The 27,144-nt window shown below is 49.9% G+C and overlaps 2 protein-coding genes across 10 annotated transcripts in view; both read right to left on the bottom strand.

Moving 5' to 3' along the window:
* Positions 1–27,144, bottom strand: part of LOC133247900 (apolipoprotein L3-like) — an 84,901-nt gene that overhangs the window by 14,773 nt on the left and 42,984 nt on the right. The window lies entirely within an intron of this gene.
* Positions 5,587–26,912, bottom strand: LOC133247898 (apolipoprotein L3-like). 3 transcript variants are annotated; one of them, XM_061417316.1, is made up of 5 exons: positions 26,288–26,369; positions 19,290–19,327; positions 18,987–19,095; positions 17,646–17,757; positions 13,712–15,371 (listed from the first exon to the last, which is right to left on the bottom strand). In XM_061417316.1, the coding sequence occupies exons 3-5, from the start codon at positions 19,015–19,017 to the stop codon at positions 14,426–14,428; spliced, it is 1,089 nt and encodes a 362-aa protein (XP_061273300.1). In that variant the 5' UTR covers positions 19,018–19,095; positions 19,290–19,327; positions 26,288–26,369; the 3' UTR covers positions 13,712–14,425. The 3 variants fall into 3 exon arrangements, 2 of the variants coding, with proteins under 2 accessions (XP_061273300.1, XP_061273301.1); XM_061417317.1 differs by having other exon boundaries at positions 13,953–15,371; positions 19,290–19,371; positions 26,288–26,357; XR_009736553.1 differs by lacking the exons at positions 13,712–15,371; positions 17,646–17,757 and adding an exon at positions 5,587–6,010 and having other exon boundaries at positions 26,288–26,912.

The following is a 27,144-nucleotide window of genomic DNA, read 5'->3' on the forward strand; positions in this document are numbered from 1 at the left end:
AGGACTTTTATCAGAAACCAGTGTCCTGGCGACTCAGAGAAGTCTGCAATGGAGGGCTGGCCAAGTCTCCGTTTGGTTCCTGAGCAAAGAGCCTCTGTGGACGGGCTGAGCATGTGGCAGGTGCTGTGCTCGCACCGTCCACACCTTTCCTGTTGAATCTCACATCAGCTCTAGGAGGGCCAGCTCCGTTTCATAGATGAAGAAATGCAGGTCAAGTTCCCACAGTCTGAGAGTCCTGCAGCTGGACTGCTGGTGAACTTCTCCGTTTGCCTCAAGCAGAAGTGACTGCAGTGGACCTGGATGCCCCATGGAGGCCCGCCTGCCCTTCCCTCAGGGCTGCTTCACCCCAGGAAACGTCCCTGGCCCATTATGGTCCCCTCCCCCCAGGTTTTGAGGGAGGGACAGTAGATTATTCCATGAGGATAGCCAACCATAGTTTGTTTTTAAAGCCAACTGTTATGTATCTGAAGTGTTTTGCAGATAAAGGAGCTGAGAGGAAGGGAGAGGTGGGCACTTTGTTCCAGCAACTCAGGGACTTGTGTTTGGTGGGAGAATGTCAGCAGCTCACATCCTGCAAACATTCATTTGCCACCCTGTCCCCAGAGCTCAGGGCTCAGGCCAGGACACAAGCCCCAGACCCCAGACACAGAGGAGTCAAGGGGCAAACGGGCAGCTGCCCTGCCCACTGACCTGCACAAGTCTGCCTCTGACCCCACGGGAGCTGCTGGAACTCAAGGATGCCTCTTCCTCAGAGCTCGGGGTCCTCTGGGGACAGCCAGATCTGGGTGTCACACCTACAGAAGGGACACAGGGAGGAAGAGAGGGAGGCAGGGGTTTTTCTGCAGGGAAAATCGGAGCACAGTCACCCCTCCCACCTGCTCACTTTAAACCTCAGGCAGAAATCCAGGAAGCAGGGGGGTGGGAAAGCCATGTGGGCCTCCCCGGGGACACCTGCTTGGGTGAGGGCGGCCAGGCCCTGCTTCCTCAGTGCCTCCACACAGGACAGCTGGGGGCCCTGAGCTGCTGGTGGGCGTCCCGAGACTCACTTCCCGGCCAGGTAGCCCCTGCATCAGGCCTGGAAGTTGATGATGACATTGGTATCTTCAGGTTCTGGTCCTCCTCCAGGTGGGCCAGCACAGTAGCCCAAAGAAAACCTTGCTCTGGCCCATGCGGTACAGGTTGCTCTCGATCTCCAGGACCCTGATGTAGAAGAGGAGAGCTGGCCGATGACCACATGCCACCCCAGCCACCACAGAGTCCTAGAGAAAGACCAAGGCCCTGGATCAGTCTTAATGCTCTGCGCACAGACTTCTCCTGATGCAGGGAAAGTGGGGTGGAGGAACTCCAGGAAGGGGGCACGTGGGGGCCAGCACGGGACAGGTAAGGAGTCAGACTTGCAGAGAAACACAGAACCTGGGCCCTGAAGGGATTTTACCTGCTGGCATCTCTGTCCCCGTGCATTTCTAACAAAGATGGCAGTGGATATCGGGGCTCTGGTACATTACCCTAGGTAATTAGAATGTGTTTCTTTAAACAGGTGAAGTCTAGAGGGGCTTCAGCATACTTAGGAACCTAAGGAGCGAAGCAGGGGAAGCCAAGAAAGTGGGGCCAGGTGCAGGATGGCGTGCAAGGGCCACAAGTGGCTTGGGAGCAGCGCTGTGACAGGGCAAGTCTCTCATCAACAACTATCATTGATGAGGAGGCTGGGCCCAGATTGGGTGTAACCCAGCATCCGAGTGAAACCAGTTGTTAGCTACTCTGTGCAAGCAACACAATTTGCTGAGAAGAACCAGCTTTCGTCTAAGCCAGGACCTCCACAGACTGAAGACACCCCTGTTCAATTAGGTCTGTGCCCTGGAATCCATCCACTGGAGGCTGTGCACCATGCGGTGTGAACACCCGCTCATAGGTGGCCTTGGCCACACCTCGATGGCTAAGCCAGCCTGCAGGGACACCCGGGGCCGGGGGCGGTGGGGGGGCGGTGGTGGGTCAGACACAGGGAGCCTTTAAGCGCTCATTCCCTTTGCCCCAACAATGTCATCTGCAGGGCCCACCCCCAGAAAAACAGCCTCAAAGATGAGGGGGAAACTTCATGCACAAATATGTTCACTGCAGTGTTATTTAAAAGGAAGGAAGTTGCAAGAGCCTAAATTCCAACAATATGGGCAGAGTGAACTTAGACATTTGCGAAGTGTTAGTCATTCAGTTGTGTTCAAGTCTTTGTGAAGCCATGGACTGTAGCTCGGCAGACTCCTCTGTCCATGAAATTCTCCAGGCAAGAATCCTGGAGTGGGTTGCCATTCCCTTCTCCAGGAAGTCTTCCCGACCCAGGGATATGAACTCGGGTCTCCCACATTGAGGGCAGATTCTTTAGGGTCTGGCTACCAGGCAAGTGAAGTGAAGTCGCTCAGTCGTGTCCGACTCTTTGCAACCCCGTGGACTGTAGCCTACCAGGCTCCTCCGTCCATGAGATTCTCCAGGCAATAATACTGGAGTGGGTTGCCATCTCCTTCTCCAGGGGATCTTCCCAACCCTGGGACGGAACCAGGGTCTCCCGCATTGAAGGCAGACGCTTTAACCTCTGAGCCACCAGGGAAGTTACCAGGCAAAGACCTTTTTAAAATATAGGGATGAACTGAAGTATGTACAGAAGAAATGACAAGATTTTTGAGGTTTGCTTCTAAAAACACAGCTGCACTGTAGGGAGATGGCCAATAATCTTACTGGGTGAATTATTATACTTCTCTAGGTTTTACCCCATTTTCTGAATCTGAACCATTAGTTGTAGTGTTTTCATAATGAAATATACACCTTCTTTAATTATCAGGTTAAAGAACGGTTGGGCATAACACGTCTGCTGTCTTTCAAAAACAATGTCCCTATCTTTGGAGGGAGGGCTCTGCCCAGACTCAGCAGTCATCACCGGTATGAAGTCCAGGACAGCACCCTTTGAAAAACAACAAGTTAATGTGAACTTCCAGGCATTTTTGAGAGATGGGAGCAGGATTTTAAAGATATCCAGCACAAAGGCATGAGAGAAACATGAAATTGTCAGCAGAGGCTCTGCCCGGAGGCACTCAGGCCCTGGGTGGCGGGCACATGTGTGCAGCACACATCCCTGCCCACCTCTCCCCACAGGGGACAGGACAGGAGGTGAGGACAGACAGCTGCATGGTCTGGGCTCCCAGGGGGGTGGGTACTCTGCACTGGACCCAGGATAAGCTGTGTTACAGAAACATCACATGCTTGCTTCACTTCCTCCTGGAACAGAATACCCTTCATTCTCCCAACCAATCAGCTCAACATGGATCAGGGAGGAGGCTCAAGGCACCCAGTAGGCCCACCGAGGATGGCCCTCCCCAGGCAGGGGCCTCAGCCACTCTCCTGGTCCCTGGGCCCAGCTTCCTCCTGCTCTCCGTTGGGGTGACAAGCACCTGCTCTCAGAGGTACAGTGAGGTCCTGATTAGGACCCAGGTGACAGTGCTGACACAGTGATGGCCCAGCCCAGGCTCCACAGGGGTGAAATTCCCCGCAGGAAAGAGGAACAGGGAGTGGGATCCCAGTGAAGACTGGTGTCAGGAGAGCAATGTTCCTGGGAGCCGGGGTCTCTACTGCACCTCCCTGTTGCCTGCACATATATAATGCACATGCAGAATACTGAGAAAGGAGCCTGATGGACCAGGAGATGCACTGGCATCGTGCTGGGGCCCTTCACCCTTGACATCACTGCAAGATGCAGCAGGGGGAGGGGATTCCTGTTTGTCTCCAGCTGGGGAAGTGGGCGGTGCACTTACTGTCGTGTGTGGGGTGCTTGGACCCAGAACAGCGTGAGGAGAGTCATGTCTGTTGGTCTGGGCAGAGGGCACGTGTGCATCCAGGAAGCACTCAATCTGGAGCCTCTCTACCTGAGACTTTCCCCCAGGGTTCAGGTCCCTGTTACTCATTCATCTTCCTCATCCTTCAGCCTGAAATATTAGTCCAAGAATACTGTCCCCAGGCCCAAGTTATTCTGTCTCTTGGGAACTTGACATTGAGATTCCAGGTGTTTGGACCAGAGCCCCCTGCTGACGGGACCTCAGGGGACAGACTGTGGGATCCTGGAGGGGGACATGTCCTGCTTCCTGTCCTTCCTGAGCTGTGCACATTTGGGACTTCTTTCTTTCCTCTGATCTGGACTTCTTCCCTCTCAGTGCACCCTCTTCTGTGCTCACTTAGCCAGATATAGTTTCTGTTGCTCAGAACTACAAGGATCTCATGTGATACGAATCACCGTGGAGTTGCATCAGCCACACATTGAGCTCAATGGAGTCTAGCTCTAAGGGTTTGGGGGGAGATGGGGGTGGACACAGAATGGTTCTGTACCCAGTGCCTGAAACCTTGCCCAGAGAAGTCTGTGCAGGATGGGAATTCTCCAGGAATTGATGAAGAACCGATGAAAGAATGAACTCACATTTCTGAAGGTCAGGCAGGTGATGGCCATGACTGCTGACATCTTCAAGAAGGAATGAGAGGACTGGTTGAAGCCTCAGGAAAACACGGGTGGAGAGGGAGTCCGAGGCACCGAGGAAAGTCTTCCGAGGGAGGTTTGAACAAAAGTGTGGAGAAGGCTCTGCAGCATGTGGGGAGGGACTTAGGAGATGTCCTGGGATCATTTCCAGGTCCCAGGTCTCTGGCTTCCTGCCCTGGGCTCCAGGCATGGGAAACTGTAAGGTGCTCACATGCTCCACACGTGGAAACACAGAGAGTTGTGCCCTGTGGAGCAGGCCCATGGGGGTGAGAGCCACACCCAGATGCTCCCCTCTCCACCCTGGAGAGGAGGAGCCTGAGGCATCCCATGAAGGCTCCTTAGAAGGTCCAGGCAGCTGCAATCCCAGACGGGTGGCCAGGTCAGAACATAGCCTTGGATGGACTTTCCCTCCTTCCTGCCCACTTCCCCAAGCCACTCAGTCCTGCTCCTGGAGATGGAGTGAGCCTGGCATCCAGCTCTGCCCTAGGGGGGACCACAGGTTCCAGCAGGCTAGGCTGCAGGGAGGCTTTGAGCGTCTGTGCTCAGAGTCATAGGCAGCTGTGGAGGAGGGGAAACAGGTAGAGCTAAGATCAATATTCTTAAGAGTCATTCTAGCCCCATGTGGGGAATAGATGGGTGAGGCAGGGCAGTGCCCCAAGGTAAACACAGGAAGACCATTCTGGAAGTTCCTACAGGAGTCCTGGTGAAACGTGAAGGCAGCCTGGGTGAGGCGTGTGCTCTCTCTCTGCCCCTCTGTTTACGGCTGACCCCCCTCCTCACACCTGCACACAAGCCCTCTGCTCTCAACCACCCTCGGGTGCCCTGTGTCCATCCTTGTCCCCGGGGCTGGAGGAGGAATATCCCCGTGCTCAGCCCAAGTCAGACGGCATGGGCTCCCCCTGGTGTCCCATGGGGCCTGCGGGGCTCCAGGGTATGAGGGAAACAACTTTATGGGAGCCCAGCGGGCAGGCAGGAGAAGCCATGGAGGATGTGCTTCCTGAGACCCTGGGAGACAGGGTCATGGGGAAGGAGGTCAGGCATCCAGAGCCCAGCTGAGCTCATCAATCAATGCAAGGAAGCCTCAGTCAATCAGTTCATATTTATTGAACTAAAGTCTGTAGAACACAATGTGGAGAGAGGCAGATGGTCCTAGAATATCTTGTTCTGCTTCATCCCCAACTGAGGAGGAAATTGAGGGTCAGAGAGGCCTTGTCTGTTGACCCCAGGCTGGTTGATCTCCTTGACACACTGCATAGTTCCTTGACCTGTTGATGTCTTCTGCTTCATCTTTCTTTCTCTTTATCCCAAATCAATATCTGTTCCTACACAACACTGGGAATTTCATGGGAACTTCACTGGTCTCTCGGTGCACCTGAACTCAAAGGGCACCTGGATACTTGTCAGATGCTCCATCCACTGAGTTGTCATCACCACTGCTGCCGCCACCATCATCACCACCACTGTCACCAAGGAGCCACTGCCTGAAGTTCTACATAGACCATCCTTCAGAGAAGATATACAGATGGCTAGCCAGCATATGCAAAGAGGCTGAACACTGCTAATTATTCAGTTCAGTTCAGTCAGGTGCTCAGTCGTGTCTGACTTTTCACGACCCCATGGACCACAGCACGCCAGGCCTCCCTGTCCATCACCAACTCCCGGAGTCCACTCAAACTCATCTCCATTGAGTCAGTGATGCCATCCAACCATCTCATCCTCTGTGGATGCTAATCAAAACTACAATAAGGGATCACCCCCTACCAATCAGAAGGGCCATCAAGTAAAAGTCTACAGACAACCAATATTGGAGATGATGTGGAGAAAAGGCAAGCCTCCTACACTCTTGCTGGGAATATATATTGGTGTGGCCATTATGGAAAACAGTAAAGAAGTTCCTTATAAATTAAAAATCGAGCTATCAGGTAATCAAGCAATCCCACTTCAGGGCATATATTTGGAAAAGAAAAAGTTCCAATTTGAAAAGATACATGCACCCCATGTTCATAGCAGCACTATTTACAACAGCCAAGACATGGAAGCAACCTAAATGTCCGTCAACAGATGAAGGGATAAAGACAATGTGGCACATACAAACAATGGAATATGACTCAGCCATAAAAAGAATGAAACAATGCCTTTTGTAGTAACATGTATGGATCTAGAGGTGATCATACTAAGTGAAGTAAGTCTGGCAGAAGAGACAGATACATAATATCACTTATATGGAGAATCTAAGAAACAGTCTAGGTGGTTCCCTGGTGCTCTAGTGGTTGGAATTTGGTGGTTTTGCTGCTATGGCCACGTTTATCCCACATCGGGGATCTGAGATCCCACAAACTGCTTGGCATGGCCAAAAGAAAAGAGTCCAAATGAACTTATGAACAAACCAAAACAGACTCATAGTCATAGAAAACATAACTTGTTGTTACTAAAGAGAGAGAGGGGTAAACTAGGAGTGTGGGATTAACAGATGCACACTACCATACATAAAATGGATTAAACAAACAAGGACGTTATGTATAACACAGGGAATAATAGTATTTTATAATAATCTGTAATGAAAAAAATTAAAAAGAATATAGGTATATACATAGATTATGTATAATTGAATCACTTTGATGTTCACCTGAACTAACAGAATATTGTGAATCAACTCTACTTCAATTAAAGAAACAAGCAGACAAAAGAACTCACAGCCTAATTAAGATAAAATGCTGGGATCAAAGGCAAGTTATTGGAGAAGTCGGGCTAGAGGCCACCCCCAGGGGGAGACTCTTCTTGCTGGGGCATCAGACCCCGGGAAGGGCGAAAGAGCAGCCCCTGCTACTTCCCCTGGATCCCAACGATCCTGTCTCTCTGACTATCCCCCATTTTCAGCCCTTTTGTCTTTCTGTGTCTCGTTGCTAGTTCCCCTGCCTCTCCCTGTATTCTGCACCCAGGGTCGTCTTTAGTTCAAAGTAAGTGGTTTCTGAGAAGGCTTTCTTATCTCTCCTTGCTATTCTTTGGAACTCTGCATTCAGATGCTTATATCTTTCCTTTTCTTCTTTGCTTTTCGCTTCTCTTTTCACAGCTATTTGTAAGGCCTCCCCAGACAGCCAAGCAGAGATAAGAAAGCCTTCCTCAGCGATCAATGCAAAGAAATAGAGGAAAACAACAGAATGGGAAAGACTAGAGATCTCTTCAAGAAAATTAGAGATACCAAGGGAACATTTCATGCAAAGATGGGCTCGATAAAGGACAGAAATGGTATGACCTAACAGAAGCAGAAGATATTAAGAAGAGGTGGCAAGAATACACAGAAGACTATACAAAGAAGATCTTCAAGACCCAGATAATCATGATGGTGTGATCACTGACCTAGAGCCAGACATCCTGTAATGTGAAGTCAAGTGGGCCTTAGAAAGCATCACTACAAACAAAGCTAGTGGAGGTGATGGCATTCCAGTTAAGCTATTTGAAATCCTGAAAGATGATGCTGTGAAAGTGCTGCACTCAATATGCCAGCACATTTGGAAAACTCAGCAGTGGCCACAGGACTGGAAAGGTCAGTTTTCATTCCAATCCCAAAGAAAGGCAATGCCAAAGAATGCTCAAACTACCACACAATTGCACTCATCTCACACGCTAGTAAAGTAATGCTCAAAATTCTCCAAGCCAGGCTTCAGCAATATGTGAACCATGAACTTCCAGATGTTCAAGCTGGTTTTAGAAAAGGCAGAGGAACCAGAGATCAAATTGCCAACATCTGCTGGATCATGGAAAAAGCAAGCAAGTTCCAGAAAAACATCTATTTCTGCTTTATTGACTATGCCAAAGCCTTTGACTGTGTGGATCACAATAAACTGTGGAAAATTCTGAAAGAGATGGGAATACCAGACCACCTGACATGCATCTTGAGAAATTTGTATGCAGGTCAGGAAGCAACAGTTAAAACTGGATATGGAACAACAGACTGGTTCCAAATAGTAAAAGGAGTACGTCAAGCCTGTATATTGTCATCCTGCTTATTTAACTTACATGCAGAGTACATCACGAGAAATGCTGGGGTGGAAGAAGCACAAGCTGGAATCAAGATTACCAGGAGAAATATCAATAACCTCAGATATGCAGATCACACCACCCTTATGTCAGAAAGTGAGGAGGAACTACAAAGCTTCTTGAAGAAAGTGAAAGAGGAAAGTGAAAAAGTTGGCTTAAAGCTCATCATTCAGAAAACTAAGATCATGGCATCCGGTCCCATCACTTCATGGGAAGTAGATAAGAAACAGTGGAAATAGTGTCAGACTTCATTTTTGGGGGCTCCGAAACTACTGCAGATGGTGATTGCAGCCATGAAATTAAAAGACACTTACTCCTTGGAAGGAAAGTTATGACCAACCTAGATAGCATATTCAAAAGCAGAGACATTACTTTGCCAACAAAGGTCCGTCTAATCAAGGGTATGGTTTTTCCAGTGGTCATGTTTGGATGTGAGAGTTGGACTGTGAAGAAAGCTGAGTGCCAAAGAATTGATGCTTTTGAACTGTGGTGTTGGAGAAGACTCTTGAGAGTCCTTTGGACTGCAAGGAGATCCAACCAGTCCATCCTAAAGTAGATCAGTCCTGGGTGTTCTTTGGAAGGACTGATGCTAAAGCTGAAACTCCAGTACTTTGGCCACCTCTTGCGAAGAGTTGACTCACTGGAAAAGACTCTGATGCTGGGAGGGATTGGGGGCAGAAGGAGAAGGGGATGACAGAGGATGAGATTGCTGGATGGCATCACTGACTCAATGGACATGGGTTTGGGTGAACTCCGGGAGTTAGTGATGGACAGGGAGGCCTGGCCTGCTGCAATTCATGGGGTCACAGAGTCAGACACAACTGAGCAACTGAACTGAACTGACTGAAGTGGTTTCTGATGGGAAGGGAGTTAAGGGGAGAATGGATACATGTACGTGTATGGCTGAGTCCCTTCACTATTCAGCTGAAACTATCACAGCACTGTTAATCGACTTTTCCTCAATACAAATAGAAAGTTTATAGTGTGAAAAAAGTGCCCTCCACTACAGGATAGCTAGGGACCCTGAGTGAGGATCAGGCTGGGTGAGGTAGGTGTCCCGGGACTTACCTCCTGGCCAGGTAGCCCCAGTAGCAGGCCTGGAAGCCGATCATGATGTCCATGATCTTCAGGTCCCGCTCCTCCTCCAGGTGGGCCAGCACACCGGCCTGGAAGAACACCTAGCCCTGGCCGATGCGGTACAGGTGGCTCTCGAGCTCCAGGGCTTCGATCCAGAGGAGGAGAGTCTGCTGCTGCCCATGGGGCACCCCATCCACCACAGAGCCGTGGAGCAAGGCCAAGGCCAGGGAAGGGGCCTGGAGCCTGGGTTGGCCCTGCTGCTCTGTGGGCAGCCTCCTCCTGGTGCAGGGAGAGTGGGGCTGCGGGGATGCAGGAGGGGGCAAGTGGGGGTAGCACGGGACAGGTAACGAGTAAAAGCTGCAGAGAAATACAGAACCTCAGCCCTGTAGGGACCTTACCTGCGGGAGTCTGTGCCCACGTGAATTTCTAACAAGGGTGGCAGTAGATAGTGGGGCTCAGGAGGCTTTACCTTAGGTAACTAGGGAAACAGTGTCCTTGTTTGTTTATTTGACTGCCCTGGGTCTTCCCTGCTGTGTGGGCAGGGGCTGCTTTCTCTAGTTTCAGCAAGTGCACTACTCTTCGTTGAGTACATGGGCTTCTCATTGCAGTGGCTTCTCTTTTTGCAGAGCACGGGCTCTAGGGAGCGGGCTCAGTGGTTGCGGTGCACGAGCTTAGTTGCTCCCAGCATGTCGGATCTTCCTGGACCAGGGATCAATTCCATGTCCCCTGCATTGGCAGGCAGCTTCTTTACCACTGGACCACCAGGGAAGTCCCAAAAGGTTTCTTTTGAAAAAGGTACTGTAAAGTGAAGACTGGCTTCAACGTCCTTCAGAAGCACAGGGGCTAAGCAGGGGTGGCTGAGCAGTGTGGGGCCATGTGCAGGGTGACGGGCAACACCACAGGTGGCTTGAGAGCCTCACTGGGACAGTACAAGGTGCTCCTCACCAATTGTCCTTGTCGCAGAGGCTGGGTCCAGACCAGCTCCACAGGCATCTGAGTGTAACCAGTTGTTAGATATTCTGTGTCAGCAGCACAACTTCTTGAGAAAACCCGTGGATTCTAAGTATGGACCTCTGCAGACTCAAGACACCCCTGTTGTCTTTGGTCTGAGCCCCAGGAACAAGGTAGCCAGAGGCTGTGTGCCACTTGGTATGAGGGCAGCTCTGTGAACTTCAAGGCATTTGTGAGAACTAGGAGCAGCAGCTTAAAACCAGCTAACTGAGGGCCAAGCGAGGAGCTAGAAGCCTCCAAAACAGGCCCTGCCAGAAGGGACTCAGGTCCTGGGTGGTGGGACAGACCTGTGCCCATCTCTCCCCACATTGGGAAGCACAGCAAGTGGCGACAGAGAGCTCTGTGGCCTGGGCTCCAAGGAGGTGGGTCCACCACCCTGGGCCCAGGATGAGCTGTGTTACAGAAACACCACATGCTTGCTTCACTTCCTCCTGAAACAGGACACCCTGCATCCTCCTGACCAATCAGCTCAACATGGATCCAGGGAAGAGGCTCCAGCTCCCAGAGGCCCCACCCAGGATGGCCCTTCCAGGTGGGGGCTGTGGCCACACTCCTGGACCCTGGGCCCAGCTTCCTCCTGTTCTCTGTTGGGGCGACAAGCACGTGCTCTCAGAGGGGCAGTGAGGTCCTGATTAGGACCCAGGTGACAGTGCTGACACAGCGGTGGCCCAGCCCAGGCTCCACAGGGGTGAATTTCCCCTCAGGAAAGAGGAACAGTGTGTGGGATCCCAGTGAAGATTGGTATCAGGGGAGCAGTGCTCCTGAGGTCCTGGGGTTACTGCACCTCCCTGTTGCTGCACTTGTATAACATACATGCAGAGTACTGGGAAAGGAGCCCACAGAGCAGGGGAAGCACTGGCGTCGCGCTTGGGCCCTTCACCCCTGACATCCCGGCAACACGCAGCAGGGGGAGATGATTCATGTTTGTCTTCAGCTGGGGAAGTGGCCGGTGCACTTACTGTTGTGTGTGGGATGTTGGACCCAGAACAGGGTGAGGAGAGTCATTTCCATTGGTCTGAGAAGAGGGCACGTGTGCATCCAGGAAGCACTCAATCTGGAGTCTCTCTTCCTGAGCCTGTCCCCCCAGGGTTCCGGTCCCTGTTAACCATTCATCTTCCTCATCCTTCAGCCTGACCTATTGGTCCAAGAATATAGTCCTCAGACCCAAGTGCCTCTGTCTCCTGGGAACCTGACACTGAGATTCCAGGGCCTTGGACCTAAGCTCCCTGCTGGAAGGGGCCTCTGGGGACAGACTGTGAGCTCCTGCAGGGGGACCTGCCCTACTTTCTGTCCTTCCTGAACTGTGCAGGTTTGGGGGCTTCTTTCCATTCTCTGACCTGGCCTGCATCCCTCCAGTGCATGCTCTTCTGTGCTCACTTAGCCAAACTCAGTTTCTGTATTCAGAACCACAGGGATCTCAGCTGACACAGGGGTCACTGTGGAATTGCATCATCTGCACATTGAGCTGAATGGGGTCCAGCTTTAAGGGTTCAGGGGGACGTGGGGATGGACACTGAATGGTTCTGTATCCAGTGCCTGGAACCCTGCCCAGGAGAAGTCTGTGCAGGATTTGAATTCCCCAGGAACTTACGAAGAATTAAAGAGGGAATGAAACTCATGATTCGGGGATCAGACAGATGCTGCCCATGACTGCTGACATCTTCAGGAAGGAATGGAAGGGCCGACTGAAGCCTCAGAAAAACACGGGCTGAGAGGGAGTCAGAGGCACTGAGGAAAGTCTTCCGAGGGAGGTTTGGACAAAAGTGTGGAGAAGGCTCTGCAGCACGTGGGGAGGGACTTAGGATACATCCTGGAATCATTTCCAGGTTCCAGGTCTCTGGCTTCCTGCCCTGGGCTCCACGTTTGGTAGCCAGTTAGGTGCTCACATGCTCCGCACATGGAAACACAGAGAGTCGGTGCCCCGTGGAGCAGGCCCATGGGGATAAGAGCAACACCCAGACGCTCCCCTTTCCTCCTTGGAGACGAGGAGCATGAGGCATCCCATGAAGGCTCCTCAGAAGGTCCAGGCAGGTGCAATCCCAGATGGGTGACCAGATCAGAACATGGCCTTCGATGGACTTTCCCTTCCTTCCTGCCCACTTTCCACAGCCCTCAGTCCTGCCCCTGGTGATGGAGTGAGCCTGGCAACCATCTCTGCCCTTGGGGGACAACAGGCTCCAGCAGGCTAGGCTGCAGGGAGGCTTTGAGCATCTGTGCTCAGAGTCATGGGCAGCCGTGGAGGAGGTGAAGCAGGTAGGGCTAAGATAATATTCTTAAGAGTCATTCTAGCCCCGCATGGGGAATAGACAGGTGAAGCAGGGCACTGCCCCAAGGTAAACTCAAGAACATGGTTCTGGAAGCTCCTGCAGGAGTCCTGGTGAAACGTGAAGGCAGCCTGGGAGAGGCATGTGCTGTTTCTCCCTGCCCCTCTGTTTACAGCTGACCCCCGCCTCACACCTGCACACAAGCCCTCTGCTGTCAGTCAACCTCAGGTGCCCCGTGTCCATCCTGGTCCCCGGGGCTGGAGGAGGAGCATCCTCGTGCTCAGCTCAAGTCAGATGACACTGGCTCCCCCGGGCGTCCCATTGGACCTTGGGGCTCCAGGGTCTGAGGGAAACGACTGGCTGGGAGCCCAGCGTGCAGGCAGGAGGAGCCATGGAGGACGTGCTCCCTGAGACTCTGGGAGACAGGCTCACAGGGAAGGAGCGCAGGCATCTAGACCCAGGTGAGCCCATCAGTCAACACAAGGAAGCCTCAGTGAATCAGTGCTATTTATTGAAATAAAGTGTAGAGAACACAAGGTGAGGAGATCCAATGTTAGTCGTCAGTTGTGTCAGGCTCTTCTTGACCTTATGGACTGTAGCCTGCCAGACTCCTTTCTCCATGGACTATTTCCAGGCAAAAATATTTGAGTAGATTGCCATTTCCTTCTCCAGGGATCTTCCCAACCCAGGAATCAAACACACATCTCCTGTATTGGCAGGGGGATTCTTTACCACTGAGTCACCTGGGAAGCCCATGGAAAAGCATGGAGTTTCCTTAAAAAACTAAATATAGAGTTAGTGTATGAGTCAGCATAATTTAAAAAGTAGCACAAATGAACTTATTTACAAAACAGAAACATACTCACAAAGAAAACAAACTTTTGGTACAAAATAGGAAAGGGGAGGAAGGGTAAATAGGAATGTGTGATTAACAGATGCACATCACCCTACATAAAATAGATGAACAATAAGGATTTACTGTATAGCACACAAAACCGCATGTATAATCAATACATTTGGCTGTACACCAGAAACCCACACAATACTGTAAGTCAACTGCACTTCGATAAAAACAAACAAAAGAAGTCCCTGCCTAATTAATAAAAACCTGCTGGAATCGAAGGTGAGTTGATGCTGGAGACATAGGGCTAGAGAACACCACCAGGGGAGACTCTTCTCGCTGGGACATCACACCATGAGGAGGGTGATAGAGGAGCCCCGGCTACTTCTCCTGGATCCCAACACTCCTTACTCTGACTTTCTCTCATTTTCAACCCTTTTGTATTCTTGGCCTTCCACAGCTAGTTCCACCTGCCTTTGCCTTTATTCTACCCCCAGAGTGTTCTTTAGTCCAAAATAAGTGGTTTCTCCCCTCCCCTCACTCTTTAGCCCCCCTTCTCCCTTAGTCCAGGCTCCAGGCTCTTACTTTGCCCTCATCTGCCTCCTGCATCCATCCCTCCCTTGCTGTGCTAAGCTCCAGAAATGCCAAATTCCTAACACCCAGGACCATCAATGCTGTCTCCCTCCTTTAATCCTCTAACAAGCTGCCTCTGAGACACCCAGCAAATGTCCCAGGTCCCTGCACTACTCTGGGGTTGACGGAATCGAGCCCTCCTGCCAGATTCTCATGGATCTCAGTGACAAACTCCAATGTGCTTTCCAACTCCTGGGCCTGCTGCCTCAGCTTTTCAGCTGACTCTGCCTTTGCTCCATCATGTAAATGTATTGACTCTTTGACCAGGAAGCCCACATCTATCACAAGGCCAATACTTGACATGACTAAGCCAGCGATACGGGCTCCTTTGGCCATTGTAAAAGCCGTGCCGCCAATAGTTTTCGGCACCTGAACGCTGCCACGAATGAAGGTTTTCCCATTGGTTATGAAGAACTTGACTTGGGCTGTTAAGGCAGGGCTGCCTTTGATCACCTTGATGAATTGGTCGATATTCCCAATGATTTTTAGGGAATTGATGAATAATTTCTTTGCAAGATTAATATGAACTTTCCTTTCATTGAGTACATCCTCGATTACCTTCCATCTCTTCCTGTAACGGGACAGCAGTTGAGTGGTTTTGGTTTCTGCTGATGACGTGTTTACATGTTCCACGATCCTGGTGGACACATTGGTCACAGTAGCCGCTATGCCCAGCCCTAACCCAGTGGCAAAGAGAGGCAGAGTGGCCCCCACTGTCAGAGGTGCCAGAGCCAGGCCAACGATGCTTAGGACGCCAGACACAGCGCCAGTGGAGTGGGCCACCACATTGGAAATCGTGCAGTCCTTGTGTACCTTGTCAACGTTGTCTGCAAAAGCATGGATCTTTTCTGTGTCTTTCTCCAGGTCCTGTTTCATCATAGCAATCTCCTCCAAAAGCCTCTTTCTGTCCAGCTGGTCTTGTTGGAGTGTGTCTGGGGCCTTTACACTCAAGTTTGTTTTCAGCCTGTTCAGATACTCATATAGTGCCTTTTCCTCCTCCCTGTAATAATGAAGGTCAAGGAATTAAGACAGTTTGTTTGTCTGTAAAAATAGGCTGGGAAGGTTCTATTCTGTTTTAATGGAGCAGAAAACCCTTCACTCATGGACCTTAGTGTGTAGTGAGGAGCCAATCTGCTCTTAGCCCTTGATCCTGGGAAGTGGGCTCTAAGCCCCTAGAATATTCTGGCTGATAGGAGTGTCCTCATCTCCTCGGGCCTTTGGCCACTGGACAAACAGAAAAGGTGACATTCGTGGTGGGGCCTCTGGGTCACGTGGTATCAGTTCTGACCTCTGGAGGAGCTGGACTCCAGGGCATTAGTCTGACCTCCGGGAGGAGCTGGAGACCACAAGTTAGGATAATTTGTTTTTAGTGGGTGAGATTCCCTGGCAGACAGAGCCCTGTGTGTCCTGCCACACACTGAATCCAAGGCTGGAAAGCATCCTGGGGACACGGAAGCTTTGTGTGTGGAACCCGCCTAGACCTCCCCCGTGGCTGAAACTGCATCCTTTCTTGTAATAAACCATAACCGGGATGACGACATCTTCAGTGAGCTCTGAGAATCCTTTTAGGGAATTCTCAAACCTGAGGGTGATTATGGGAACCTCCAAATGTGCTACTGGTGTTATATGTAAGGACAGTCCTGGGGACTGTGTGCTCAGATCTTGCAGGTTGGCTAACTCTGCATAATTAGGAAAAAAAAAAAAAAAACCAACAAAAGTCAGAGGTAGAAGGCACCTTAAAGATAATTTTGCCTGGCATCTGCTCTCTTCCAAGGCTTGTGCCCTTGATCTTTCCATTGAATAGTCACTGGGTCCATCCACTTCCCAACTGACAAGGAAGCAGGAGATGTGCTGTGAGCCCTGGTTCCCTTGGACTCTCCAGCTCACCTCACGGACTCCTGACCCATCACCCAGCATCCTTGACCTCTCGGATGTTACATGTTAGCTGGTAAACGTGCCTGCACCCCAAGGCCACGTGCAACTTTATAGACCCTCTCCAAGACTCAAGAGACTTGAGGAATCACGCATCTGAATTGTTAATCCTGAAGAGACCGGCACTTGCACAGCTGGTGGTGGAACCGTTCTCCTCAGTGGGGATGCATGAGGCTCCTCAGAATCCCTCAAATGACACGCAATTGCAGCCACTCACTGTGACCCTGGAGGGCTCGCTGAGCCACACTGCTTTCCCACTGTCAGGGCCGCTCCACGTAGACTAGAAGAGGGTCCCAGATGGAGAGAGAACCCAGGTCCCAGGCAGGGTGTGGAGGACATGATCACCCAGGGCCCTCTAGCCCAGCATGAGGGGATCCCATCAGGGAAGAAAGAAATGTCCCCCCTCCCACTCCTGGAACCTCTGCTAGGGTCACAGCCCCTTCACTTCTGTGTCCTCGGGGCCCACTCTCCTCACTCTAGTCCTGGTCCTGTTGCCCAACACTGCTTACTCGTCCTCCAATCTGGACCCTCTGCTCTACCCTGACCCCTGGGTCTCACCCTGGTCCAGGCCTTCCTGGGCCCTTGGATGAGATGATTGCATTTGCTTCCCCACTTCTGACCTGCAGTTCACTCTGAGGCCATCACCATAGTCTATCAGATTGAATTGTTATTCCAACTGGACACAGGACAGATCTGGGGCTCCAAGACATAAGCCCAGAGCCCCAGAGTTGGGCAGGACTAGGGCCTGGACCCCACCAGCTCTACCCAGTTCCTCTCTAGCCTCTCTGCCATATGGACCAGCTGGATCTTGCAGGGTTGGTACAGTTCCTAAGATGGGGAAGGAAAGGACTCTAGTCAGAATCCCCAGCAACACAAAAGGATGTTGGAAGAATTTACTGACTTGTTCAAAAGTGAGCCCTGCTTTGTCCTCCTCTCTAGGAAAAAGATCTTTGGCCCCTATCTCTTCCCAAGAAGTTTTTTTCAAAGTTAGTATTAATTGAGCACCTACTCTGTGTCAGCCATCATGCAAAGCACTTTGCATGCATGATCTCAGTGTCTGCACAATAAAACTGAACAGATGAAGAAACTAAGGCAGAGAGTAGTTCAGTCACATGTCCAAGGTCACATAACCTGCCCCTGTAGCAGGTTTCATCTCTTCACCACACGAGGCCATTCACTGCCACCAAATGCCATAAAGGAAACACTGCTATTGGGATCTTGAGAAGGAACATCCTTGACTCCAACTACAGGATGCTGCCTGGAGGAGGTGTCCCTGCCAGGAGGAACCTAGCCTGGGGCAGAGGGATCTGAGTCACATTCTTGGTAAACCCATGCATGTTACCTGGGTATATCGGCCTTAACCACAAACATCTTCCAGTTTCGGAGTAAGACCGTCAGTTTCTTTTCTGTGACCGGGGAACGTTCAACAACAACTTGAAAAACAGTTTCACTCTCTAGATGGAAAAAGAAAAGAATAAAATTAGAAGAAATTGTGGTGGAATATAAATGGCATTGAGTAGCTTGCTCCTTGGAAGAAACGTTATGACCAACCTAGACAGCGTATTCAAAAGCAGAGATATTACTTTGCCAACAAAGGTCTGTCTAGTCAAAGCCGTGGTTTTCCAGTAGTCATGTATGGATGTGAGAGTTGGACTATAAAGAAAGCTGAGTGCCAAAGAATTGATGCTTTTGAACTATAGTATTGGAGAAGACTCTTGAGAGTCCCTTGGACAGCAAGGAGATCCAACCAGTCCATCCTAAAGGAAATCAGTCCTGAATATTCACTGGAAGGTCTGATGCTGAGGCTGAAACTCCAATGCTTTGGCTACCTGATGCGAAGAACTGATTCATTTGAAAAGACCCTAATGGTGGGAAAGATTGAAGGCGGGAAGAGAAGGGGAAAACAGAGGATGAGATGGTTGGATGGCATCACCAACTCAATGGACATGAGTTTGAGTAAACTCTGTGAGATGGTGATGGACAGTGAGGCCTGACGTGCTACAGTCCATGGGTTGGAAAGAGTTGGACATGACTAAGCGCCTGAACTGAACTGAACTGAAAATGTTTAAGGTCCATCTTCCTGACCAAAGGTCCCTGGTATTATGGGTGGAACATATGTGTCCCCTCTGCCCCAGTTCATATGTTAAAGCTCTGACCTCCCCTCCCTGAGGACTGAGGTGGCACAGTCCTGACCTGAGTTCAATTCAGGGTCCCCTAACCCTTGTGGAGTGGCTGAGGTGGAGGGGGTGGCAGGGCGAGAACTGGAGGAAACAGCCTCTATGGTGACACCCCAGGGTCTGGGAGCACAAGGAGGCTTGGAGCAAGGGAGAGGGCAGGAGAAGCTCCAGGGATGTTGGGGGACCTCCCCTCCCTCTCCCGCCTGACCTTGGGGATCCCCATCAGCTGTCCCCCTCACTGCGGGCTGTCTTGGTCTCACTTCTGAGTCCCATGGAGGAGGAAGTAGACAGCGTGCTCTGGTGCCCTGAGGAGAGGGCTGGGATTGAGGCTGTACGGATAGAACCCTGAATGCAGGGGGCTCCCCTGGCCTCTCTGGAGGACTCTGGAATGCTTAGCCACCCCCTTCTTGGTTTTTGATTCCTTTGTGGGTTGTCTCAGCCTGGAAGCACCACCCTCAATTCTGGATCACAAGTGGAAACCAGCCAGACAAGAGACAGCTGACTACCTGAGCAGTAAAAGAGGTCTATCGAGCTCATGATGGCAGCAGCAGGGTCTTGGAGATGTCCCTTCGGCTCACTCGTCCAAGTCAGGCTGGAAGGAGGTGTGGCTTCACCCTTGGGGAAGAGAAAACAGACTGTGGGCTAGATCACGGGCTAGATCACGAGTGAGCATTGGCTGCAGGGAGCAGCGAGGGGGAGGCCTCTGGTGGGTTCCCCTGGGATGGCCACCAGTGCCACCAGGGACTTAACGCTCTGCGTTTCCCTGTCCCCTGGGCTCTGCTGGCTGTTAGTTAAGAAAAGTCACTCACCTACAGCTCCTTCCAAGCTGAGTCAGAGTCCTGCTCTCCTGTTGGGGCACAGGGAGAAGGTAATCAGACAGGAGACAGCCATCTGTGAAGTTATAGGAGCAGTAAAACCAGAGATGAAGAGCACATAGAAAGGAGCATAGAAAGGAATACTCTGGGAATTATGTGAGGTCGGGACACCTGTGTCATAATTGGTAATAACTACTATTGATTCAGTGTCTATGATGTGCAGGCTCCTGAAACTCACCTAAACATGGGTCAGCCTAAGACTTCAGGCTGGTGCCAGAGTCTGGACTTGAACCCAAGTCTTTCTGATTCAAATAGCAGGTTAATGATAACTATGCTGTACTCTCAACAATATACAAAAATACTTACCTGGGGATATATGTTAATTGGTAAATGACTCTTTTTATTCCAAAATGATGTCTTGCTCCCTGTGCCTGAATCTCTGCCTTGACAAAGTTTCTGGTGCTGCAGCTCCGACAGCCCACATCCTCCTTCCTTCTGCAGGAGCCTTTCTCCCACAAGCCCCCTCCCTGCAGCCCTGCCCTGCGCAGCTGAGGACCTGGATAGTGCCCAGTCCTCTCTGCTGTCCTCCCCTGACTGTGGCACTTTGGGGTGTTTCTAATTGTTTGTGTAAATAATAGTGTAAAGAACACTCTTCTTGTATGAAACTTTGCCTGTACTTGAGACCATGTCCTTAAACTGTTTCTGGAAGTAGAATGATTTGGTCAGGGCTCTAAACATTTTAAATGTTTTCATACCAAGAGTCGCTCTGTTGTGCCAAAAAATTGCACCAATTTATTACAGTTATATTCATATATGAGGGTGTCAATTCTTTTAATCTTGCCAATTCTCAGAAGTCTCTACTTCAAAACAGATCTTTATTGAGAGACATATTTTTAATTCTGTTTGGGATTAAATTGTCTTGGTAGATGATGGAAGAAAGCAAATGTTGATTACATTCAGCAGTATTGTAAGAAGACAAAAGTGCATTTATCAGCTCCTGCTCCTGAGACCTGACTAAAATGATAGGAAACATGCTTACAGTTGTAATAATGGCTACTGATAGGCGTCTCTGTGCTTGTGGTCTTTGTTCTGTACTGATAGTTGATCTAAGACTTACCGAATATAATTTGGATCATTCCAGTAACCCTTGAGATATGTACACCAACTCCTCTCCTTTTTTCATAGATGGTATGTTATTTGCCCAAGGTCAGAAATCTTGTCCATGACAGATTAGGTTTCAACCCACTTACTGGGCTCAAGAGCCCATACCTCGCCTCTCGGTGCTCTGCTGCTAATATAAAGCCAGGAATGTAGGCAACAGGAGCCCAGAGTCTTCAGCAATAGTTTGAAGACTGAGTGGATGAAGTGACTGCTGAATAAAGAGGAGTGGAGGAAAGAAATGGAGAGAAGGTGTACAGGCTAGAGGAATGCTTGCTTAGAGCAAAATGAGAGTGACACAGAAGGAGAAAGCAGGGGATAGTCCCAGCATCCCACATCCCATCACATATTCACCCAACTCCACACCAGACGGAGGAAAATCTTAATTCAGAGACTCCAGAAAAAATATTTCTGTATTCTGGAATTTAGGGGTCGTCAGGCAAGCACTCTACAGGGCAGCTTACCAGTCAACTCTACTCCCTCTTAAATATGAATGGGTCATCCAGGATTAGATACATGGAAACGATCACAATGTGGAAAAGATGACTTAGACAAACAGATGAGAAATGACACCAGGAGAGATGGATGGACAATTCTGAAGGAAGAAAATAATTTTTAAAACTTGAACTCAGGTCGTTAAGTCAATTAGAAAGGATTTTTATTCATAAAATGAGATGCACTGAGAAGTGGGAAAAATTTAAACAGACAAAAAAAATCTTGGGAATTAATAAGTGTTTACCAAATAAGTCTAAAGAAAGATTGGAAAAGAAGGTCAAAAAAAGCTTCCAGAAATTTTTTTAAATGACAGAAGAAATGAAGCTAAATGGCGAATAGAAACGTTGCTATTCACAGTCGTTCCTGAGCAAGTTACTTGAGAGTGAGGTGCAGAGGGAAAGAAAAGATGTGTGTGTGTGATGATGATGCAAAGGATAACCAAGAGAAAGAAAGATTCCTGAATGTGATCCAGGAATCAGGAACATCAACCCAGAGAGAAGGGAATCCAAGGATCACAGCTGGGCACACAACAGATCTAGAGAGAAACCAGTTCAGAATGGGGTCAAAAGTCCAGAGTCTGTGGGGACAGGGGACTCGGTATCATATGAGGCACAGGTGCAAAGAAATGGAGGAAATTTGAAGACAGACAGTGCAAGGGGTGAAAAAAAGGCAATTCCAAACATCAGGAAAAACTGAAGCTATGCCAAAATGTATGTGCAAATAGATAGTATTAATACAAGTTACTCAAGAGAAAACATTTAAAACATCACAAAAATGTAAATTCTCTTCTTTGACTTTTAACTTTTAGAACAAGGCATTTAAATATGAGATCTTAATTTATTTGCTGTCAATCAATATAAACATTAAATCACACTTCTAGAAGTTGGGTACTGAAGCACAGAAGGGAGAAAGAGAAAGTCTCATTTTACAAAGTGGGGAATCAAGAAACACCAGTTGAACCTGAGCGCCTAAGAAACAATGGCACAAATAAAGTGCATATAACCACAAAGTTTTCTAATAGAAGATGTAAGATTAGTGATATAATGATATTAGGAGAAGATAGGGACGGATATAAGAAAAAGTATAAGAATAACTGAAATCATTATCTTCCCTGGTAAGAAGTAAGTTAATAGTATCAAACTTTTTAAATTAAGAAAAGAAAAATACGATACTTAATGTTTATTAGCTATCCTGGTTGACGACTTCCCACTCTGCCCCAGGCAGCATTCTAAGTGCTTCCAAAGCATTTACTTATTTTTACTTCTCTCAGTGACCCTGTAAGTAAGGATGTTATCTAAGGATGTTGCTTAATTACCTAAAGAAAAAGCAAACAACTGAAAGTGCTTTTTACTACGAGGTGTGCAGAACCCTCTGTATAAACTGATTTCTTTTAAACATATGCATTTAGCATTTTGGATTTTTTTAATTTTATAAGAGCAGAAGTCACTTCATAGTAGTTAGTAACCCATAAGAATGGGTTGATTTCTGGCACCACCACTTAAAAGTGGTGGAAGCAATTGGATTAAGAGACAATAAGAAGTAAGCTGACACCCGATGTGACAACTGTCAGTGTAGGAGACATGTTTGTGATGATGAAGCCAAGCTCTCTAGGAAAAGGAGGGATGAAAATACACGTAAACCAGGACAATCACAGTGACCTGTGGCCTTAAACAGAGCCATCATCTGGCAGCACCTTGCCCACAAACATGTGCACCCATGGGCTTCTGTCCACTCAAAGGAAGCAAGAGTCCTTGAAGGGGAGGTCAGTTCCACAGGTCGGCATCTATATCCACAGGTTAGCAACTATACACCCCCAAAGGCAAAGATTCTCTTGGAAACGTTCAGAGCAGCATTTAGAAGGGGCACCCACATGAAATGAGCTTCCCTGGTGGCTCAGATGGTAAAGAATCTGCTTACAATGTGAGAGACCTGGGTTCAAGCCCTGGGAAGATCCCCTGGAGAAGGAATGGCTACCCACTCCAGTATTCCGATCTAGAGAATTCCATGGACAGAGGAGCCAGGCTCCTCTGACAGACCATGGGATCACAAAGAGTCAGACCCGACTGAGCAACTTTAATGTAACTCACATACAATAATGCTGCTGACGATGGAAAGTGAATACTATGATCATGTTTCATTGGGCCAAGTTGAGTCTGAGAAAGGCCATGAGTTCATAACAATTCAATGAGAAGAGTTTATATCAAGTGTGGCTAAGAAGGGAGACATAAAGCTTACAAAAGGTAGCTATGCTGCAAAGAGGAGTAAGTGTAGTGGGAAATATTTCACTGTTAACTGAATTTAATAATAAGAGGTGTCTTAAAATCAATGGATATATTCCCTTCTGTCTATTTATGTGACCATTATAAAGGACTGAGAAGGAAAGAATACCCCTGACATCACAAGGCTGGCCTGGTATCACAATAGGGTGATGCTCTTCTCCCGTTGGATGTAAAGGCTCTCACAGAACTCCAGCCTCACACAGGGTCACCCTGAGAGCAGGAAAAAGGAGACAGCAAACACCCGTCACTGTGCCCCCATCAACACCACACCCCCTCCCTTGGGTGAGAAGCATGACTGCTCCTTCTTTACCAGTCACACCTTTATGCTCACTCTGGTCTCCCCTCTCCATAGATGAGTTACCGAGACCCCCACTGATAGAAGTGCCCCTCATTTTCTGTATCACCTAATCTAGAGTGGACCCATTTCCTTAGTGAGTGAGTGAAAGTCTCTCAGTCATGTTCAATTCTTTGCAACCCCATGGACTGTAGAATCCATGGCATTCTCTAGGCCAGAGTACTGCAGTGGGTAGCCTTTCCCTTCTCCAGGGGATCTTTCGGACCCAGGAATCAAACTGGGGTCTCCTGCATTGCAGGCAGATTCTTTACCAACTGAGCTATCAGGGAAGCCCCCATTTCCTTAGAGCCTCCCCCAAATCCCCTCACCTGAGCTCCCATCCTAGAATCTTTCTATCACCTTCTCTCTGTGATGCCTGGGGTTGTCCCTCAGGAAGAGGAACTTGTTCACTAGGGAGTGTGCCTGGTGGTGGAGGCTGGAGGCACTGATTGTGTGATGGGAGAAAATTCGCACAGGCAGGTCTACCTTGAAGCAGGTGGGAGAAGAGAGCTGGCTGGTCCCGCTCCACCCTCTCTGCCTGGAAGCTGCATGACCCAGGAGCCAGGGCAGCCAAATGACATCATGAAACACAAGGACCAAGAGCCAAGGCAGAGAGAAGAGGAGGGCTTGGGCAGAAAGGGCTGGATCCTGGGTGATGCCAAAACTTTGTGAACGCATCTGAACCCTCGACCTCATCCTTCTGTCCTTCCCTCCCATTCTTGGCCCGGTCCTGACCCTTGTCTGGGGCCTCAGATGCATGTGGATGCTGATAGTGCTTCCTCTGCTGGATTCCTATCCAGGCTTCCTCCTCTGTTAGCCTCTGATTGGTCCCTTTCTGGAAAGGCTGTTGGTGGGAGAGGGGAGGACCCTGGAGAAGACTGGCCCTGCCAGGCTGCATGGCCAGTCATGCATCCCTTCCCTCCTCGTAGGCAGACAGATTCTCCCCAACCATCTCCCTCCTGTGCCTGCAGTCACCCTCCCTGGGAAGGGAAAGGGGCATTAAGAAAGTCCCTGGCTGAGTACCCGCACCCTCCCGACTGCCCCAGCTCCTGTCTTCCTCACACTCTCTGTCTCCACAGGGCCTGCTGCACGAGACTGGCACCTCACTTGGCACAGGCTGCCCCTCTCCACGACATGTGCTTCCCCACTGGCCTCACCGTGTGATGGGTTACTTGTCCCTGGAGGCTCAGCTCCAATCCTCCCTCTGCCACCCTCCCCCAGATGCTTTCCAGGTCCTCTTGAAGGCCATACTTTCCTGGTCGTGGTCCCTTTTTGCTCAGTTTCTCCAGGTCTGAGAACCCTCCCACATCATCAGGGGCCCTGTCTCTTCTCTGCTGCTCCTCCTGTCCAGGGCTTCTGGGCATCCTCTGCCCTCCAGGGCACAGCCGGTTCAAAATATGAGGGGTAGGACCCCTTATGGGGAAATGAAACAAGCAGCCTCTCGGTGACACAGCACAACCCCAGTTCCCCCTGTTAAAATGAGAAAGGGAGGGAGGGGAGAAGGGGAGAAAGAGGAAGAGAATGGAGAAGAAACTAAAGATCCTAATCAATCAATCTTTCAAAAGGATCCAACGTACACCAGAGAGAAAAAACTGAAGGGACTGAAAGAAGCATTAAAAATAACATTGATTTGAGAAAGCCTTTCTAAATGCACACGTTCCACAAGATATAATGGAAATTCTGACCTACTGAACTCTTGGAAATGAAAATTGCCAAGGATCCCATAAACCAGGTCAGAAAAAACATCTGCACCCACAGAGAAAAATGGAAATCAGCTTTTAAAAACTTAGTAAGAGAATAGAACAAACAATTCCCCAGGAGGTAGCTTGCCCAGGGTCACACAGTTCTGTGGGCAGAGAGGAGGCCAAGAACAGGCGTTTGGACATGGGTACAAGGGCAGGGTGGGAATGTGGTTTTAACACCCAACGTTTCTAGGGTTGTCTCTGCCGGTAAAAAACATAGATCTAAGCTCATGCCCCTCCTGTTATACTGATGTCTGTAGAGTTCGGCTTTTTATCTTAACATTGCAACACCGGGATGTATGTGGACCTTGTGCAGTGAGCCCTTCTCACTTCTTCCAGCAGCGCCACCTTCCCCACACAGGACCTCCCATTACCCTCATCCTGAGCAGAGGGCCTGGCAAACACAGGAAGCCAACGCCCTTCGACTCCCCACTTGGTTTCCTGTCTATTTCCAAGGCTCAGTGTCCCCAGGGCCTGGCACTGAGCCTGGCTCTCAGAGGTAGGGTTTTTCAACAAACCTTGATTCCTTGTAACTGAAAAAAATCCCCTTTCCCCCATCAGCCCCAGCCTAGCAGCCTGGGGACAGCTTTAAGGCGGCCAGGCCATAGGAGGGGAGGCTCTGACTCCCCTGTCCTCCTCTACTCTCTCTGCTTCCTCCAATTTCCCAAAGTACTAAGCACACCCAACACTCACCTTCCTTCTGGGGTCACCGCTCATGTCTCAGGAGTCCACATCCTGAGCTGAGCCCACCTGAGCCGCTGTGGCCCTCCCTCTGCTCTGTTTAGGGGCCCTCGGCTGGGAGGAAGCCCTCAGACACACCTGCCTCCACATCCAGGCTCAGCCCCTGCTTAACCTGCTGCCTCGGCCATGACCTCACCTCTCTATGCTTCGAGTTCCCACCTTCTGTCAACTAGTGACATATTCCTTTCTCAGATATTCATCTTGAGGATGGGGAGATGGGCAGGGTCCCTCCCCTCGGCTTACCCAGGGGTTTTCCTCTGGCTGAGTGTGAACAAGATCCAGACGCTCTCAGCTGTGCAGAGGCAGCTGCCAGCTGTGCATCTCCGCAATGACCACACACACCCTCTGTGCCTAGATATACTCTGGGAAGCAAAAGTGAAAGCAAAACCCTCACTTCTGAGTGGTTCAAGTCAAACAAACACCCTGCCCACCAGGCCCGCCCTGGGACTATTTCCACCACCAGCTGACCCGCTTAGAGAAAGAAGCCCAATCCTGACATTCCACATCCTTCTTGACACAGTCCACTCCGTCTCGGGCTCCATGAAGGAAGACCTGCCACCAACACACCGTGAGTCCCTTGGCAAATCACTCCCCACTCACTCCCGCATTCCATCTTCTCACCCCTCCAACCCCACACTCACCAGCCTGCCTGCCTCATTCACCTTCGTGCCACCAGCATGAGGTACAGTCCTAGAACAGACCAGCTGCTCAGTGCATACTGGTCACACTCTACTGCTGAGGGCCACGTCCAGGTGGCTTCTAGGATTCACTCACACTTCTAGGTTGTTCTGCCAGGGACACCTGCTGCATCCAACCGGGAGAAATGCTTTCTGCAAAGCCCAAATCTGGCATCACCTCCTCTGAGAAGCATTCCGTGACCTCACCTTAGAGTCCACTGTTTCCTGTTCTCCTCCCATGGTACCTAGAAGAGGGGCCTAAGGCCACCCCTCAGCCACTCTGTCCATGACCTTCCCCCCATCCCTTTTGATCAGATCCCTCTAGACTTAGCCCTGCTGGCAGGGACAGAACTAGTGCATTTAGTCCACATGAGGAGGGCTGGCCTTGGTGGTCACTGCCATAATGTGGATACAGAAGTTCGT

Source organism: Bos javanicus, chromosome 5 (genome assembly GCF_032452875.1).
Source record: "Bos javanicus breed banteng chromosome 5, ARS-OSU_banteng_1.0, whole genome shotgun sequence".
Lineage (NCBI taxonomy): Eukaryota > Metazoa > Chordata > Mammalia > Artiodactyla > Bovidae > Bos > Bos javanicus.

Bases quoted from the DNA above. Each gene is read 5' to 3' on its own strand.
- LOC133247898 (XM_061417316.1), bottom strand. From the start codon at position 19,017: ATGAGCTCGATAGACCTCTTTTACTGCTCAG. The intron at 17,758-18,986 runs GTAGTCAGCTGT...TTTTCCATCTAG, and splicing joins AGACCTCTTTTACTGCTCAG to AGAGTGAAACTGTTTTTCAA. The intron at 15,372-17,645 runs GTAACATGCATG...TCATTATTACAG, and splicing joins GTTAAGGCCGATATACCCAG to GGAGGAGGAAAAGGCACTAT.